The sequence below is a fragment of the Onthophagus taurus genome, chromosome 7 (assembly GCF_036711975.1).
Source record: "Onthophagus taurus isolate NC chromosome 7, IU_Otau_3.0, whole genome shotgun sequence".
Lineage (NCBI taxonomy): Eukaryota > Metazoa > Arthropoda > Insecta > Coleoptera > Scarabaeidae > Onthophagus > Onthophagus taurus.
The window spans coordinates 30,475,625-30,493,371 of record NC_091972.1 but is presented as its reverse complement, the minus strand read 5'-3'; the positions used below and the strand labels follow the sequence as shown (position 1 = coordinate 30,493,371).

The 17,747-nt window shown below is 32.7% G+C and overlaps 1 protein-coding gene across 6 annotated transcripts in view; it reads left to right on the top strand.

Annotated features, from left to right (window-relative positions):
- LOC111418615 (multiple C2 domain and transmembrane region protein) overlaps positions 1-17,747 on the top strand; it is a 214,862-nt gene that overhangs the window by 182,520 nt on the left and 14,595 nt on the right. The window contains exons 1-3 of one of the 6 annotated variants that reach the window (XM_023051220.2): positions 4,267-4,546; positions 5,439-5,667; positions 5,840-5,990. The exons of 4 other annotated variants lie outside the window; for them this stretch is intronic. In XM_023051220.2, coding sequence (XP_022906988.1) covers positions 5,450-5,667; positions 5,840-5,990 — 369 coding nt within the window. In that variant the 5' untranslated portion in view covers positions 4,267-4,546; positions 5,439-5,449. Of the gene's footprint in view, positions 1-4,266; positions 4,547-5,407; positions 5,668-5,839; positions 5,991-17,747 lie in introns of those variants that run through there. One more of the 6 variants, XM_071197284.1, reaches the window with a different exon arrangement.

The window sequence follows — 17,747 nt, the reverse complement described above, 5'->3', positions numbered from 1 at the left end:
CAAAGAAAATAATTTAACCTCATATCCATATTAAGTTTTGTTTTAAAAGGAATGCTGGTTTAAGATTGTTGATGTGAACAGTTAATTCCTGTTTTTTTTTTTTTGAAAATTACAAAATATTTCGGAAATGTTATTATTACTTTAAATGGGCCTTCATGTCTTGGAGTTAAAGAGGGTTGAATCCCCCATTAATTTTAACAAAAACAAATTTTGAATTGAATAAATCTTTGTGAATAAATGATTTTTGTTTTGAATGAAAAACTGTTTTTACTGGTTTCATACAAGAGAATGTTTCTCGTAAAGAAGATAGCAAAGGATCAGATTCTAAAGGGTGTTGATTATTAATTCTCCAGGAAGCGTAACTGGTTGACCGTATACTAGTTCGGCAGATAAACAACCTAGGTCTTCCTTAAGAGATAACCTGAAGCCCAGGAGAACCAAGGAAGATCATTGTTCCACCTCGTAGTGTTACCTCTGACAGTGATGGCTATTTTAAAGAACGGTGAAATCTTTCTAAAATTCCGTTGCTTTGGGGATGGAAGGTAGATGTATGAATTTGACGTTTTCCTAGAATAGTGTGAAATTTTGAAAAGAGTTTTGATTCGAATTGTCGTCCCTGATCATGGATGATAGTGAAGAAGAACATTATCTATATTTACAGCCAAACAAAATGTGTTTTTGGAGTTAGAAATTTAAATTTTCTAAGTCATCATGTTTCTACAGAAAGCATTCGTCCTTCACAATCTAAGGGTAATGCCATAACTGAATTTCCAAAACCAACCACACTTAAACAATTACAATTAAAAATATGATATTTTTAATCCTATAACCTCATTCACGGGCAAAGAGTCGTAGTTTTTGCAACAACAATTTTGCAACGATGACGAAGTCTTTGTCAAAAATATCATTTTTCCGGAAAGGGAACATTTACATTGAGTGGATGAGTAAATAGACAAAAATGTCGGTATTGCGCTACCCAAAATCCACATTGGACAAGAAAGTCGCGCACCCAATATCCGCAAAAAACCAATGTGTGGAGCGAAATAGTACGGGATACTGTCCTGGGTCCTTACTTTTTTGAGGAAACTTTAACTGGAGAGAGATGTTCACATTTTTTCAGAACGATATCATATTGTTGACCCAACTCAATTCCAACGGCACTTATTCCAACAAGAACTTTAAAGTAATTTTTCTCGAAAATTTTCTTATACAGGTGTCTCACGTAACTGGTTCGTTAGAACTTTTTTAGGTTCGAGTATTCGTACAGTTTTGAAATTTTGGTAGTATGGGTTGTTCAGTCGGAACATTCGATCTAAAATATTTTCAAGATGGCTGCCACTTCCGGTCTACCGGAAGTAAAACATAACTTCGTTATTTTAAATGGAATGCTATAGTTTTTATTGCACCTTTTAATTGTACGTAAAACGAAAATCGCTAGGTACCAATAACATTTATCAAAGTCAACCTATTTTTTTATGTACAATTAAACGGTGTAATAAAAACTATAGCATTCCATTTCAAATAGCGAAGTTATGGTCTACTTCCGGTAGACCAGAAGTGGCGGCCATCTTGAAAATATTTTAGATCGAAAGTTCCGAATGAATAACCCATGCTACCAAAATTTCAAATCTCTACGAATAGTGAAACCTGAAATAGTTCTAACGAACCAGTTACGTGAGACACCCTGTATAATCAATACTAATATTAACTGCACTGGATTCAGAAAAAAATCGTCTTTCATATTCCGTAAAAAAACAAGGGATTACCATTTAAGCAAAAAATATCGATGACGTTTAAAAAATTTAAATCTTTAGACTCGTTTCAAGGATTTTTCCAAAAACTGTTTATAATGATATAAGTACGAAGGTTTTCACGGCCGATGTTAATTAAACTAAAACTAGAACTAACACTAGACCTAGATCTAGAAACTTTCGGGTTAAACCGTGCGTTGTTTGAGAAAAATGTTTCAGATGCCATGTTGCAACCTTCTTCAGAAACAAGTTCGAGTCTAACTTCGAATTTGTTTCTGAAGAAGGTTGCAATGGATAGAACGGGATGGATGGCAATTTTAGCATTTAAGGAGGCATTAAAAAGCTTTCAGAAGCTGAAACTAATTTCTTTAGGGCAATTAAAAATTAGAATTAGAAAATAACAAAATTAGAAAATTATCCAAGGAAATCGATTAGGATTCGGGATTATGTTTATGTCATTAATTTACTATTTTTTGAAGAATAGGGCTCGATCTGTTGTTGACACTACAACCACGCATTCGATAGTACTTTTCCCTCGATATTTGTGTTCTTCCCCGAGTTAGATAAGGTTATTTATAGGTTAGATAGTGAAATTAATTGTGTTTCTTTTCATTGTGGAAGAAATTACACGAACAGAGAATGAGTGTAGGTAAGTCGGAAAATCTTTTTAACACGTTCATTGCCAATCACGCGATTTTGGATTTTACATTTATATTTATCACCTTCAGTGCATCTCTCGAATGAATATAAAATATTAAAATACTCATCACAAGATCGCAGATGATGGAATAGGCACCGAAACTGGTCCGATCAATTTATAAAAATAAACTATTGAGAACAATAAGGAATTTCATTTCAAACCAGTATCAACTTTTAGCACTATGAATGAAACATCAGTAATTTCGAAAAGCAGAAGATAAATATTCGGTATGGCACTACTATCTAACTGATCATGGTAAAACGGCAAAATGTAAAAAATGTTTTACCATTCTGAAAACAAAGGAAATCAAACTAATAATAAACATTAAAGAGCAACGAAAAGAACGAGCTTGGCTTGCAACTTTAAATGCACCTAGTACTTCAGGCACATCAACGTCCTCAAGCCACCAGTTATGTTTAGCACATGGTTTACATCTGCCAATAATAGATGTGTTATACAAAAAGCTAAAAAAGCAATTATATTACGTTTAACATCAAAAGATAAACAAAATATATTTGAAAATGATGAAGATGACTTACTAATTGCGGAGCCTCAACGGCCTGAAACGAATTAGACACTGAAAGAAATACTTTATTCTGCTCTAAACAAACAACAGCCACTTATCCGGTTAACTAAGGAAGCACTCTTCAATACATTGATCCAAGAAATTGATCATGATGGTAGCATGGGTAAAAATCTTTAATTCGATTTTCAATGTTTGAAAATTATTTCATCAACAAGTATGGAGTCAGAACGGTACTTCTCTTCAGCAAGTTTATTAAATACAAACTTTAGATCTCGTTTAGGAGATAAAACAATAGATAAATTGCTTGTTCTGCGACATTTCTTTAAAAATAGTTTTATGGATGGTAGATTTTTTTATAATGCTTTGTTTTATGGTTAGAATAAACTGTAACGTTAGAAACACCATGAACACTTTTTATTTATAATTACATCTGTAGCCAAAAACCCAGGATTACTCGGGATAGATCCCGAAATCCCTGGATTATAAAAACCCTTCTTGATTACAATCCCTAACAATTAGTAGTAGTTAGTGTTACAATTATTATGTGTTTAAAATTATCTTTATTTTCGTGAATATATCAAATTTTCGCTTCTAATTGGACTAAAAAACAATAGAATGAGGAATGCTAAAAAAATGATGGGAATTCATTGAATTTTCTCATAAAATTTTCTTTTGCCGATATTTTAGGTTAAGAAAAGATAGCTTATTTGGGCTTCATTTTGCTATTTTTTTGCCAAATTTGAATTTTTTAAATTTGAATTGATGAAATTTCTATGCACTCAGTTTCTTTCGAATCTACCAACTTAATTAATATTCTTAAAAAGTTTTTAAGTGTTATTAGAAAGTATACACTTCACGCCTTCAAACAGGACACATAACATCATATGAATTATATTCTCATTAGATGGAAGTAGTTATTAAAAGTAATTTTATTGTATTTTTATCGTGAACCTTAAAATTGAATGTCAATCATTAATAATAATTGGTGACAATCATAGACTTCGAACTTTCCAATATTAGAAATAAATTTATTCCCATTACTTTATAGCATTTCCGGATATATTTTTAAAAATCTTTCCGCCATTTATTTTTTTTGTTATTATCTATTTTAGTTTCCCGGTAACCATTTTTATGTTAAACCCGATAAATCGATGGTAAATTTCCAGTCTGCGCCACCACTCACTTCGAAAATTTAACACTTCCAAACGTTTTAGCCTTGCGTTGTTGTTGTATGTGCCGTTGATACTCGTAGCCATGGCCAAATGGAACCACCGCAAAACTTTGTCGTCGCTATTGACTGATTCACGTAAAACCGTCAATCGATATCCAATCAGCGTGGGGAATCGGTGCGATTTTAACGAGAATCCAGAAACAGTTTCGCTGATAAGCCATCAAAGCGTAGATGGGTGAGCGAACTCGATAATTAAATAATTTTCGCGTACAGTTGTGTTTTTATCTGTGTAGATCAGTGTTTTAGTGAGTGTCGTACGAAATGTGTCGATGGTGTTTATGTTGGTGTGATATTTCAGGGGAAAATTGATTTGATTTAAACTGAAAAAAAAACCAGAGGTTGGTCTAGTTATTAATAAAAATTAAATTCATTATTAAAACGTATCTTAACACGTTATCTTAAAATTGTTGTTATTTAATTTAATTTTGGGAAAAAAGTTGGTAAAGTTAATCTGGTTATGTTTGATTTATTAGATTTGTTTGGAGGCGTTTCTATTCAAGGTTTATTAAACTTTATTCAATTTTTGTTGATTTATTAAATTGTCATTGACATTTTCGATAACTATATTTTATTTGACCTCTTCTTAAATGTTCTCGATATAAATCAAAAAATAACATTGGGATTTCCAAACACAATAAACAAATCTGGAAAACTACGTACAATTTAGAAAACAATTTTCTCTAATTTACTTATAGTTTAAAAAAGTCATAATATTTTTATACGCTTTTCTGCGTCAACAAAATTTTTCCCAATAACTCCTACAAAACATCAATTTTCGAGTAATTTCTTATTCGTTTTTTCATTTTGCTTGGAATTAACCGGCAATTAATATGTTACATATTAATGGTAGCTGTTAACTGAAGTCCAATTAATGTTGCTCAATAAAAATAATCGAGTGTAATTGAATTTGAAACATCAATTTGGTGCAATCGAGGGAAACCCCACGATTGTACTAAAATATGACCCCAAATTTCCGCTTCAATGGCGACATATGTCTTAATAATGCAGCTGGCGTATATAAAAAATTTAAATATACCCGCTGAATATCAATGAATTTAAATAATCGATTCGCCTTCAAACAACGAACCTTCATTTTATAGTCATACCGGAAGATTCGGAACTTTATTTTTCACTTTGTTTGTATTTTAATTTTATGGCATATAAAATTTTGTTTATATAGAACAACCTCTGATTTTATTTCTTTTTCTTTCATGAAAAATTTAATAAAAGACTATACAAAAATGTTAGATTATACGGCGACAAGTAGACTTCGCAGAAAACTGAAAACAAACGCTTCGAAGTTGGGTGGAAAACTTCAAAGGGTCGACGTTATCGGTTCGCTTAGCGACTTAACAAAATTAAATTACGCCAATTTGAAGCAGAAGGTTAAAAAATTACGAAAAGCTGAATCCGATACCGACGAATACGACTCCGATGATTATCGGTTAAACTATCACAAGTAAGAATTACTCATTAAAACACAACGAAATTATTATTTAAGTAATTATTAAGGCTTACTCAGAAATTTCACATTTTTCGCTTAGTTACAAATTAAATTTTTATCTCTGAGTCAGTCGTTTCTTTCTTTTCGTAATGAACAAGTTCAATCGAGATTTCAATTACTTACATAGAAAGCGATCTCCTCACTTCACGCCAAGAAATTTTTATGCGGATGAAAATTCGATCCCTTCATCCAGGTACAATTCAGAGGAACATCTTTATAGGAGGTATTCTAGAAATTCCACAGATACGATTTCAGATGAAAGTGGAGTTTTTATGAAGGTATGTTGATATAATTTCAAATTTGTTTTAGTGTGTAAGTAATTAATAAAAGTTAGATAAAAATATGGCATATCCGTTATAATCTAATCTAAAACTCTTTGTGAGCCATAATCTCGTTTAAATCACCGATTTTATTTCGTATAATGTGAAAGTTTAAGTTATACAATAAAAAAATTTAAGATGCATTAATTTTTCTTATTCCATATCGCTAAATTCATAATTCACATCTAATATCGTCATAATTTAAATGAAATGTATTAACTCGAATAATTACTTTCATGAATATAAATCACATAATTTGAAATTTTGTAAAGTGAGCAAAGCTAAAATTAATTAATCCTGTGATATCAACAAATTTATCTTTAGCTTAAGACATAATAACAAGCCGTGAATAACATGAAACTAATTAAGATAATCGAGAAGTTTAAGTTTCATTAAAACTCCTAATCCAGATTATAAATAAGCTCTGAACCGATTTCAGACGAAATAAATCTTACAAGATAAAAGAATAACTTTTTATTTTAAAAAGTAAAAAATACGCCATTATGAATTATAATCTTAAATAAGCTGACTTTAATGTGTTGTTGTTGTGTTTCGATATATGTTAGTATTAAAGAAGACATTAGAAGCTTTCATTTAACTTATATATTTTTCTTATTTGTGGGAAAATTTACTATGTGGCTCGACATTAATGCTCAATAGATGCGCTCTTAAGATGCTAGGGTTCGAGAACGTAAAAGAACAATTTAATTTAGAAATAATTAAATCAAACTACTCAATTTACTTTAAAATCCTTAGCGAATGATGAGAGTATTAGAGCAAGGTGCAATTTAATTGAATATAGATAAATATGATAAATCACAGACCAAACGAACCGGCTATAGAATCACCTTTGAAAAAACATCTAGAAAGTACTGAGATCACTAAAGAGCGGAAAAGACAACATCTCAGCAGAACTCTTCAAGAATGGAGGAGATTCATACGCAAAAGCTATCCACAAGCTAATAAATAAAATATAGGTGAGCGAGCAGATATAAGAGGAATGGAAAACAAGTGTGATATGCCCAATATTTAAATAGGGAGACAAACTACTATGTGTTTTAAAACAAAAATAATACTATGTGAAAACTATAGAGGTATATCCCTACTTAGCACGGCCTACAAAATATTTACAACATAGATTGTATAGACAGAAGTAAACTCCTATCAATAATGTTCGATTTCGACTTTCCACCAAAGCTGGTTAGAATGATAGGCATAATAATGACTAATAGGTACATCAAGTAGAGTGATGATTGTTGGGAAAATCGGAGAAACAGGAAAATTTTAATTCAGACATGACCTGAAATAGGAAGATGGGCTGACGCATGTCGTTTAATATAGTCCTGGAAAGTGTAATAACCAAAACCAGCCTAGATACAGGACCGACGTTATTACGGCGCTCAAAACAAATCATAGGGTATGCAGGACATATCAACATACTCATAAGAAAAGTAACAGTTATAGATGACTCCTTCGGGGAACTGGAAAGCGCATGAAACAAAGTAGACCTGCAAGTCAATGAAAAAAAACAAGCTCTTACTGCAGAGCAAGCACGTAATCGGATAGGACCAAACATCACAATAAACCAATACAACTTTGAAGTGGTGTAATACTCATATGACAGTGACGGAGCAAACGAGCTAATTAAAAGAGTAAATGCAGCAAATAAGGTATAGTAAATGCGTATGAACCACGAATTGTACCAACTATATGAGGAATCACGAGTCCCAAAATATATAAAGCTCAAACTGTTACAATGGCACCATATCTAGAGGATGAAAATGCAGAGGATGAAAAGCATGTCTAGAGGATAAAAAAGTACCAAAGTAGACACTAAAAGGACAGCCTAGAATTAGGACTATTAGGAAACCGTTTGGGAAAGAAACCCAGAAAATGATATGGGATGAGGTGCAAAAGGATGCCAGGCACATGGTAGTAGCTGCAAACTGGAGAAGAGCATCAAAAGACTGAGATAGATTCACTTTATATAACTTCGACAACTGTTAAATATGCAGCGTTGTAATGATAACATTGTAACAATGAGATTTATGGGAACTAAAAAATCATTTATGACACAATAAAGTTGTTATTAGAAACATTTTTGTGGCTTCTTTCACGTTGTTATTGGAAATAAAACTAAACCAGAAACTGCCGGGTTATGCCGTGTGTTTATTAAAACATTGTTTGTCGTTTCGGATAACAAAAGCGGTAGCAAGTTGACAATATGTACTCTAGTAACTAATTATTAACTAATTAATCATCTAATTACTATTCATTAATTCTTCATCGAGTCTCATAAGTGTATCTTTGTTCGGTTTTGCTCCATACCATCTTCTCTATTGATGTTATTTTTATGAAGATGAGTTTCTATGGCTATCCTCTGGTGATAGTAACTGCTTCTGGCAAGTATCTTCGTCTTATCGGGATCTATATTATGGTATCGTCCAGTTTACCCTACATAGTGCTACCTATACATGCCGACAATCTGTAGCACAGAAGCTGTTAGCAATGTGTTCTGTATTTTGCAGTGTCCCTTGTCTCACCACCATGTCGTCCTTTTTTATGCGCCTGGCTATCCTTTCCGTTACACCTGAAACAAATGGATAATAGATGAAACACACAGGTTGACTACTTATCGTATTTGTTGTCTGTAGCTTCTTCTCCCTTTTCCTTTCTGTTGTCCAACTGGACAACAGGGATTATCTCCGTCGCACAGTATCCTGGATCTTTGAAAAAGAATGCATAGAAGAATTATGCATATCTTCTTTTGTGGGTGGTGGTATGATGATTCTTGTAGGTGCCTATTTGTGTGTGTTTTCTTCCGGTACACTCCGTATTAGTCCCGGTTACTGACACATCGAGGGATAGTAGCTGCTTGCCCTTTTCTTCCAACATGTTGTACGTTATCATTGAATATTAACTGTTTAAATAAGATAAAGGCTTAAGATACTCAAGCCTTTATTTGCTGTATTGCCAGATCACAAAAGTATTATCCACGTTCGTTGTCGTAACTTTGGTTTCAAAGATCTGGATTTTAAAGTCACTTCTTCAAATAACTCCATACAAAAAACTGGCGATGACAGATGATACGTTGATCTCTTAATTCCGCTCGCTCGTATTGCTCACAAAACTCTCTCTTCTAGTAGCTCTAGTATGGCATCTTCTTCCGGCATTTTGGTGAAAAGTGATTCCACGTTGAAACTGACTAATATAAGCTATAGATCCCAGAAAATGGCGACAAAACTTTGACGAGGTGTTTCGCTAGCTGATATGTGAGTTAATTGCGCTTACGGTAGGTCGTAAGAGAACGTATTCCTTTCTATCCATTACCGCGGTGGCATTACCTTTGTCTGCAGGTAGGATGACTATGTCAGTTCTCTTTCTTATACTTCGTAAAACTTTTCTTTCAGCATCTGTCAAGTTAGACTTTGATGGCTTTTCTGCTGGCATCTTACGAATGTAATGTTGAAACTCGGTTCTTTCGTCAGTGGAATGCTGGATTGGTTTATAACCAGTGATTCGTCTCGAAAATATCGTTCTTCTTTTTCTGTATTCGACGTTTTAATCACTCTGAATTTTTGATATGTGATTTTCAGCTCTTCTGGAACTCACGCTCCTCCTTCTCCCTGGTTATCCTACCTGCTTTGCCCCAGTCTTGTCTGGATATGAAATTCAATTTTGTAAGATGAAGTCGGAATAGTTTTTCACTCAACAGTTATAGATTCCTTGGGTATTCTTTTAAGATTTTACGAGCTACAGCTGAATTGATATGGTGCTTCACTTTACGAAATGTTTATTTTACATCATTGTTGAGATGCGATTTTTTATTAAAACCTCTATAATTACGAAAAATCCTTGGTTGAATTCATAACAACAAAGCTACGAAGTTTACGAAAACTAATAGATTATTTAAGGAACACTAAAACTAGATTGTATTGAGCAGACTCTAAGATAACTATTAAACATACAGAGTTGTATTAATAACATTGTAATAATAAGATTCATAAGAATTAAAAAATCATTTATGACACAATAAAACTAGTTTAAATTTCCTTTAATATATTTTTTATTTCATTATAATATCTCAGATCATTGTTGAGATACGATTTTTTTATTACCATCCTTTTGAATGCAATTTCCGTACTTACGAAAAATGTATGTGTAGTTGAAGAAAGAAGTTCCACAGTTCTTCTACGTTTTATATTTATTATATATTTACATTTTTGACTTAATAACATAAACTGTTTATATCGTTTATTCTCTTCAGATTTATCTTAATGTTACATTTATTCTTAAATCCTTCACCACATGAAGGTCTAAGAATGTGCAAATTCTTTAATTTATTATGTTTTATATTCTTCCATTATTCAGCTGAGTGCATAAGCTTTTCACGTTTTCTCTCATCTCCATTTTTTAGTTACATGGTTTGTTATCTCATTATCATCAGGTTCTTCCGGCTTCTATTCTATTATTTGCCATACATTCCACATATCTTTTATAATTCCAGAATATTTCTATAAACTATTTGCAAATGTAATGACAGTTCAAAATAACACATAATACTAAACCACCTTTAACAGGTGCAGGCTATTCGTTTCTGATATTAACTAAAAATAAAACAGGTACAGACAACATTTTATGTATAGCATCAGTAAGTTCAAAATCTTGGAATAAATGCTACTTTTTCTGGATACCCCTAATTGATTTAGTGAAATTGGAAAAAACATCAGATCATAGACAAGGCATATATCTTAGCAAGATTTTGAGGTTGCCTTAAATTATCATAATGTCAGTATTCGATAAGTTCTAAAAATAAGTAGTAACGACCAGCATACTAGTAGCTTATACAATTTCATCTGTCATATCGTAGCATCAGCGCGAGGATGCTCATGTGCGTCAGCGAAATGAGTATAATTTGCAGCTTTATTTAGACATTATTTTACATACATTGATGGTATGGCGTTAATTGGAGATGAATCAACGAAGTACTATGCAAGGATGATGAGATGGCAAAAATTATAAAGAACGCGACCGCGAGTTATTAAGAACACTTAAAACTAATTGGTACGTGAAATAGTAAGCAATCAACCAGCAATTACTTCTAGGAACCTAGTTGTTATTTAAAATTTTGTTGTATCCTCTCACTCAATCGTCAAAATTCATCGATTACCATAACAAATTATGCAATAAATGCAAATTACAATTAAGTTATTGTAATCTAAACTAGTAAAAGTAATTACAATGCCTTGGTTGCAGGTGACTTCAACTAAACTCAGAACAGACAATGTAGGATTTTGCCTGTATAAGCCAATGTCACTTGCATCCAAGGTATTACAATTAATACTATATGCATCCAAAATTAGTTATTAAATAGTGTCGTGTCTCAACCGCATGCGACCTCTGCTCAATGAGATGAAATCATACATTTTTGCACCACCAGCTTAGCCAAATTGATACAGTATTTGCTAACTAGTTTTAGACGGATGGTATTAATTATACCGTCTTGCCCGCTATCAACCTCGACTTAATGAGAAGAATATATATCTTTTAGACTACATTTAGGTCGTTTCAGTTCAAGACGCTGTGATGTGATGTTTCAATCGTAAGCAACATTGGCTCAATCAAAGGAAATCATACATTTTCACCATTATCAGGCAAAATAATAGTTTTTCTGCCCTAAGTTCAGCTAAGATTGTTAACATCCGTGGCATTACATTACTAAAGCACCTTTTCCGCATTCAATATCTGCTCAATTCACAATCAGAACAGAGATTATGAGTGTTTTCTAACTAAGCCGTGGCCATTGGTGCGGCCGAGGTACAGTAATGTATTGACCACATTTCTTTACGGTTGTTACGAGATTAACTGTAAAGCGTCGGCCGCAAAGAATCTGGGCTTAAGTAGGCAAGACTTTGGCTAAACTTAGGACAGTGAGTTCTGTGTGAGTTCTGGACAGGAATTTCCTAAGCAAGGTCGATGACGGAAAAGGCTCTACAAATAATATTGTAACAATCTAAAACTGGTCAATGCATATTTCATCACCGACTTTGATTCAATTTGTGCATCCGAACAAAAAATAATGTTGTAAACGAAAAACTGTCAAATAGCATGAAAAGTATATATATTGGGTTTTGTCTAGTACAGAGTTGTTTGGAATTACTTCGCCTGTTGTCGTTTATAGAGCCGAAAATCAATGTTTGAACTGCCGTACAATTTATTAAAGTGCCTTCTGATAAGAATACATCTCATAGATATGTCCTAAATAAAACATAATCATCCGAGTACAAGTGTTGGATATTTTGTCATAAATCCTAATATGTAGTATTACGTGATACCAAGAGATTGGTCCATTGTTTATCAAGCTCTCGAAAATCAATTGGATAGAGAAGGAAATATGCTACTTGATGAATTCTTAATTATACAGTTAAAGTATGTTTGAGTAATAGACATTTAACCATAAAACAAAAAGAAGAAATTAAACCAATAACCTCAAAAACGAATCGAGGAATATGAAAAAACTAAACTGCAAAATATAGTTTCAAAAACCTCTAAAATGAAATATTAGTTAATTCAGGTGAGAACATCATGTATATTATAGAATAAAAGTTCATAAGTTGAATCGATGTATACATTTCTTTATTAAATAAGTGCTACATATGTTTCGAATCTAATGATTCTTCTTCTTTGGCACGACTAAAATTTAAGAAAAAACAACAGGAAATGACATATAAGTATTACATAAAGAATTGGAGTTAAAATTATAAAATATACAGGGTGATTCATAAGTAATGGGCCAAATTGTAAATGTACGTTCAGGAGGCCAAAATAATAATATTTTCATTAACAATAATGGGTCTTAGTCTGCTCCTTACTGAGATACAGGATGTTAAAGCGAAAAAAATAAAATAGATTTTTGTTAATAGATCAGCTACTTTTCTACATAATGACTCATAGTTGACTTATAGTTTTTGTAAGGGTAAACAATAATGTGTGAGAGGATTTGAGTTAACTCGTAGATGTCGCCACATGCGCCATATGAATTATGAAACGTCAATGAGCTTTTACGTTTAATGAATAGTTTAAAACATTTTATTGTTAAGTAAACTGATTCATTCTTGTCCTAACATAAATCAAAATGCCGAGACATAATCACTTTTCAAACGAAGAAATGAGAGACATGTTATGCGTTTACGCACAAGAACGTTTTTCTGGGCAAGCAGCATCCAGAAAATATCGTGAAATGTACCCTTACAGAAGGCAGCCAAACCGGAAGATATTTCAAAATATTTATAATCGATTGGGTGAAACAGGTTCATTTCGTCCAAAATATCATACAGGACGTCCTAAGATTATCACTCCGCAGCAAGGAGATGAAATTTTGGTAAGAATTGCGCAAAATTCTGAAATAAGCACTCGTCGATTGTCTGCAGCAACTGGAATAAGCCAACCATCCGTGACTAGAATTTTACACAAGGAAAATTTATATCCCTATCATTTTATACCTGTGCAAAATTTACTTCCAACAGATTATCGAATCAGAGTTCAATTTTGTCAGTGGCTAAAAGGAAAATTGAATAATAATCCAACATTCCTAAATAACATTCTTTTCACGGATGAAGCAACCTTTACCAGACGCGGAGTTTTTAATTGGCGAAATAGTCATGCCTGGGAAACCGAAAACCCTCGTTTAAAAAAAGATAGACATTTCCAGCACTACTACCAGCAATACATTACTGGGCCCAGTTGAATTACCTCCTAATTTAAATGGAGAGTCATATTTAATTTTTTTAAATAATGACTTAGTCGACCTCTTGGGAGATCTTCCATTACAACTAAGAAGAAATATGTGGTTCATGCAAGACGGTGCTCCTCCACATTTTTCACGTGCTGTGCGCGAACATCTGAATGAAACATTCCCTCACCGTTGGATTGGACGTGGTAGTGAATTTCAGTGGCCACCTCGCAGTCCCGATTTTAATCCACTTGATTTTTATGTGTGGGGTTACATGAAATCAATGGTCTATGCTGAACCTACTATAAATACACGAGACGAGTTATGGAATAGAATTCAAGATGCAGCCAATTCAATACGAAATAATCCTGCTACATTTTTTAAAGTCAGACAATCCTTAACCAAACGGTTAAATGCGTGTATAAATGCTGGTGGTGGTCATGTTGAAAACCTTTTGCAGTAGCTCATAATTAAGCTTAAATTTAATTTAACTTCGCACAACATTAACATGTAGGTTTTGATAACAGTTGTCGTAAGTGGTCTTAGTTCAAGTCTGTTCTAATGTTGTATTTCGTTTTATTAACTGGCGTACAATAAATTGTTTTATTACGTAATTTTTTTATGGTTTCAGTTTAATATTGTTATCAATTATCAATTACGGTTAGGTAAATGTCAACATTCCATGCCATGCTTGTGTCTTAACAGATTAATGCTACGTCGACCACCGTGAAATGTAGTGTAGTGAATTAGTAAAATTCAAATATCTCGAAAATCGTTAATATTTTCAAGATCAAAGAAGTATAGCTTTTTTCTACAGAAATGATGGGGCTATCCAAATTAAACAAGTATGTTGTAAAATAATGAGCGATAAAAAATTTGTAACTGATTTCATCTAATTCATATGGCGCATGTGGCGACATCTACGAGTTAACTCAAATCCTCTCACACATTATTGTTTACCCTTACAAAAACTATAAGTCAACTATGAGTCATTATGTAGAAAAGTAGCTGATCTATTAACAAAAATCTATTTTATTTTTTTCGCTTTAACATCCTGTATCTCAGTAAGGAGCAGACTAAGACCCATTATTGTTAATGAAAATATTATTATTTTGGCCTCCTGAACGTACATTTACAATTTGGCCCATTACTTATGAATCACCCTGTATAATAAAGGTAATTTACCGTCAAAAATTAGGTTGTTTGATGGAATTGAACATTCAAAACCGTTTGTAGAACATTTAATTCTTAATAAAATCACAACGCGACAATCTTACTAAGAAAACAGGTATCACATCGAAGGTTAAAACACGATAGAATAAGAAAGGTGGAGTACAATTGAGCATGTGCGGGGGTTACAGGTTTTTAAATTGATATTCATCGGGAAAATGTGTGAAAAGGCAGTTATTTTTATTTTTACAGGAAATTCAAAAAATGTCTATTGTTATTGGTATCAACGAAATCGTTCATTAGTATGTTCTTTTTGTTATTAATGTTAATGTGTAACTCTTCATAAAGGTCCATCTCTCTCGATTTTTTAAGATTCTTCAGCAGTTTTATGTTTTCTGCAGGAATGTTATGTGACGTTTCTTTTTTATGTTTAAAGACAGCTGAGTTTTCTTTAGAGGAGTGTTCTTTGAAACGGGTTAAGATGTACCTATCGGTTTGCCCTATGTATATTTTTGGGCAGTCTGAACAGTTGATTTGATATATACCGCTGAGTTCTTCATGTTTAGGTTTTTGTTTGTTATTCATGAGCAGTTTACTAATCTTAAAACCAGAGGAGAAAGCTGTAGTAATGTTAAATTTTAGTAGGTTTCTTTTTAGTTTTTGCTCAAGTAGTGGATGGAAAAGGATACCTATATGTTTAGTCTTTGTCTTAAAGTGTGGGAATATAATGTTATTATTATTACTATCATGTATATTGACTTTTTAGAATAACACGAATAACAACATGATGATACTGTCTTATCATGTATGTTAATCATCTATATAAATATGAATCATTCATTAATATGAATTCAATTCATTTTTGTTCAATTTATTAAACTCAATTCTTTTTATAAATCTTTTTTCAATGATTTTCTCGACGTTTTTTATACCGATTATTATACATCATCGTAAGAAAGAGATTTTGCGTGTTGATTTAAGTTATAAATCGATTCCAATGCCATTTGTAGATTACGCAAAGCAAAGCAAGCAACCAAACATGTGTTGCTTATAACTAAATGATAAATTGTTTCTCGTTTGCTACCAAGCAATTAATTGCGCAACTAATCGTACATGTATAGCAGTATTTAATCAAGGGGAATTAGTAGTGGAACCAAGAAAAAGAAGTTCTTTTCCGCCTCAATATTAATCAAAACTTATACATATAACTTTGTGCGAAAAGAGTAGATATTTTATAATGTTAAAAATTAAGTAGAAATAAATCCACCTGATGATATTGAAAATCTATAAGTAAACCGCTTGATTTTCCACAACAGGTTTCTCATTATATCTCAACCCCACACAATTCACTTTACAATTGCATTAAACGGACAAAGCAGTTATTTTCGTTGTGTTATAATAAATCTTATTTCACCACTACCCCAGAAGCTTTTAATACCGCCTTCTAGCTCGGTCTGTTGAATCTTTCTTGAAATAACCAACTAGTTGTAGTTGTATATGGGGCATTTTGTGTGGTTCTCTGTACAATTTTCATTTAATGTAATACGAATGATAACGATTTATGTACAAATTGTGACCCTTAATCCCATTAATAGTTGCTATAAATAAATCGATTCCTTTGCATTAACAGAAAATTATGCCCGCAACAGTTCGTTATTTCATAATAAACTTTATTTACAACATTTTTGAAATAAATATAATCTTGATCCAAATTAAAAAATTTTGAAAAAAAACTGCTACTACTACAACCGTCATCTTTTAGTTCTCAAATCTATCCGATACCAAGTCTACTATTGTGACGATGTCTGTGTTAATCAAATCTTGTAACAAAATATAGCAACCTTGTATTGATCTATCATTGGTATTGATAACAACGAAAAGCTTGAAAATGACATAGACAGGATGTAATATGTGAACGACCGACTACTATACGTGGCACTCAGATTAAGAGCAGCCTAAGAATTCCCATTTTATTTTATTAGTGTTTATGCGCAGTACACCAGCAAACCAAAGGAAGAAATAACGAAATTTTACAGCCAACAGGTTTTAATACCTAATAGAGAGCGCCCGACGCAACACTAACTCATGCTGATGGAGAGTTTCAACATCAGGATCGGAACTGATGTTATCGACAGACTGAAACAACGATACAACGAAGAAGCGTCAAATCGGAGACCTACAAATTTATTCTTCTTGCTCAGTCTACGAATAAATAATACCTACTTTCGCTAAAAGAGCTTACGCGGTTAGAAAAATATATGGAATATGTTTAGACAACTAAAAAAGACGGGAAATGAATATGTGACACTCAATAGCAAAATTGGAAAGCAAACTTGGAAGCAAACACGAGACCACACTAGACCCACAGTATAACAATGTATATCAAAAAGACATAACTAAATTAAAAGAGATAAAGATCCTAGGCGTAGACAAAGTGACAAACGAACTTCTAAAGTATGGAGGTTAACATCTGGCAAAAGAACTTACAATAAAAAAAACCTGTGCACAAAATATATGACAATGGTCAGTTACACTTTTCAAAAGAGATAATAAACAAGATACCAAGAACTATAGCGCTGTTTTCAAGCTTCTAATAAAAATTAAGGAGCTGGCGAACGAAATCGGATTTGACCACAATATGACAAATGTAATATTCTGTTGGTTTCGGACTGTAATTGATACAATGAGTTTAACATAAAATTTTCCTCATGCCGGGGACGCTTATTGAAGAATCGTGTTCTGGCTCTCGAATCACTTTCCACTAAGTGTCCAAAAAAAATTTTAACCTTCCTGTTAGTGAGCACATTTATTTG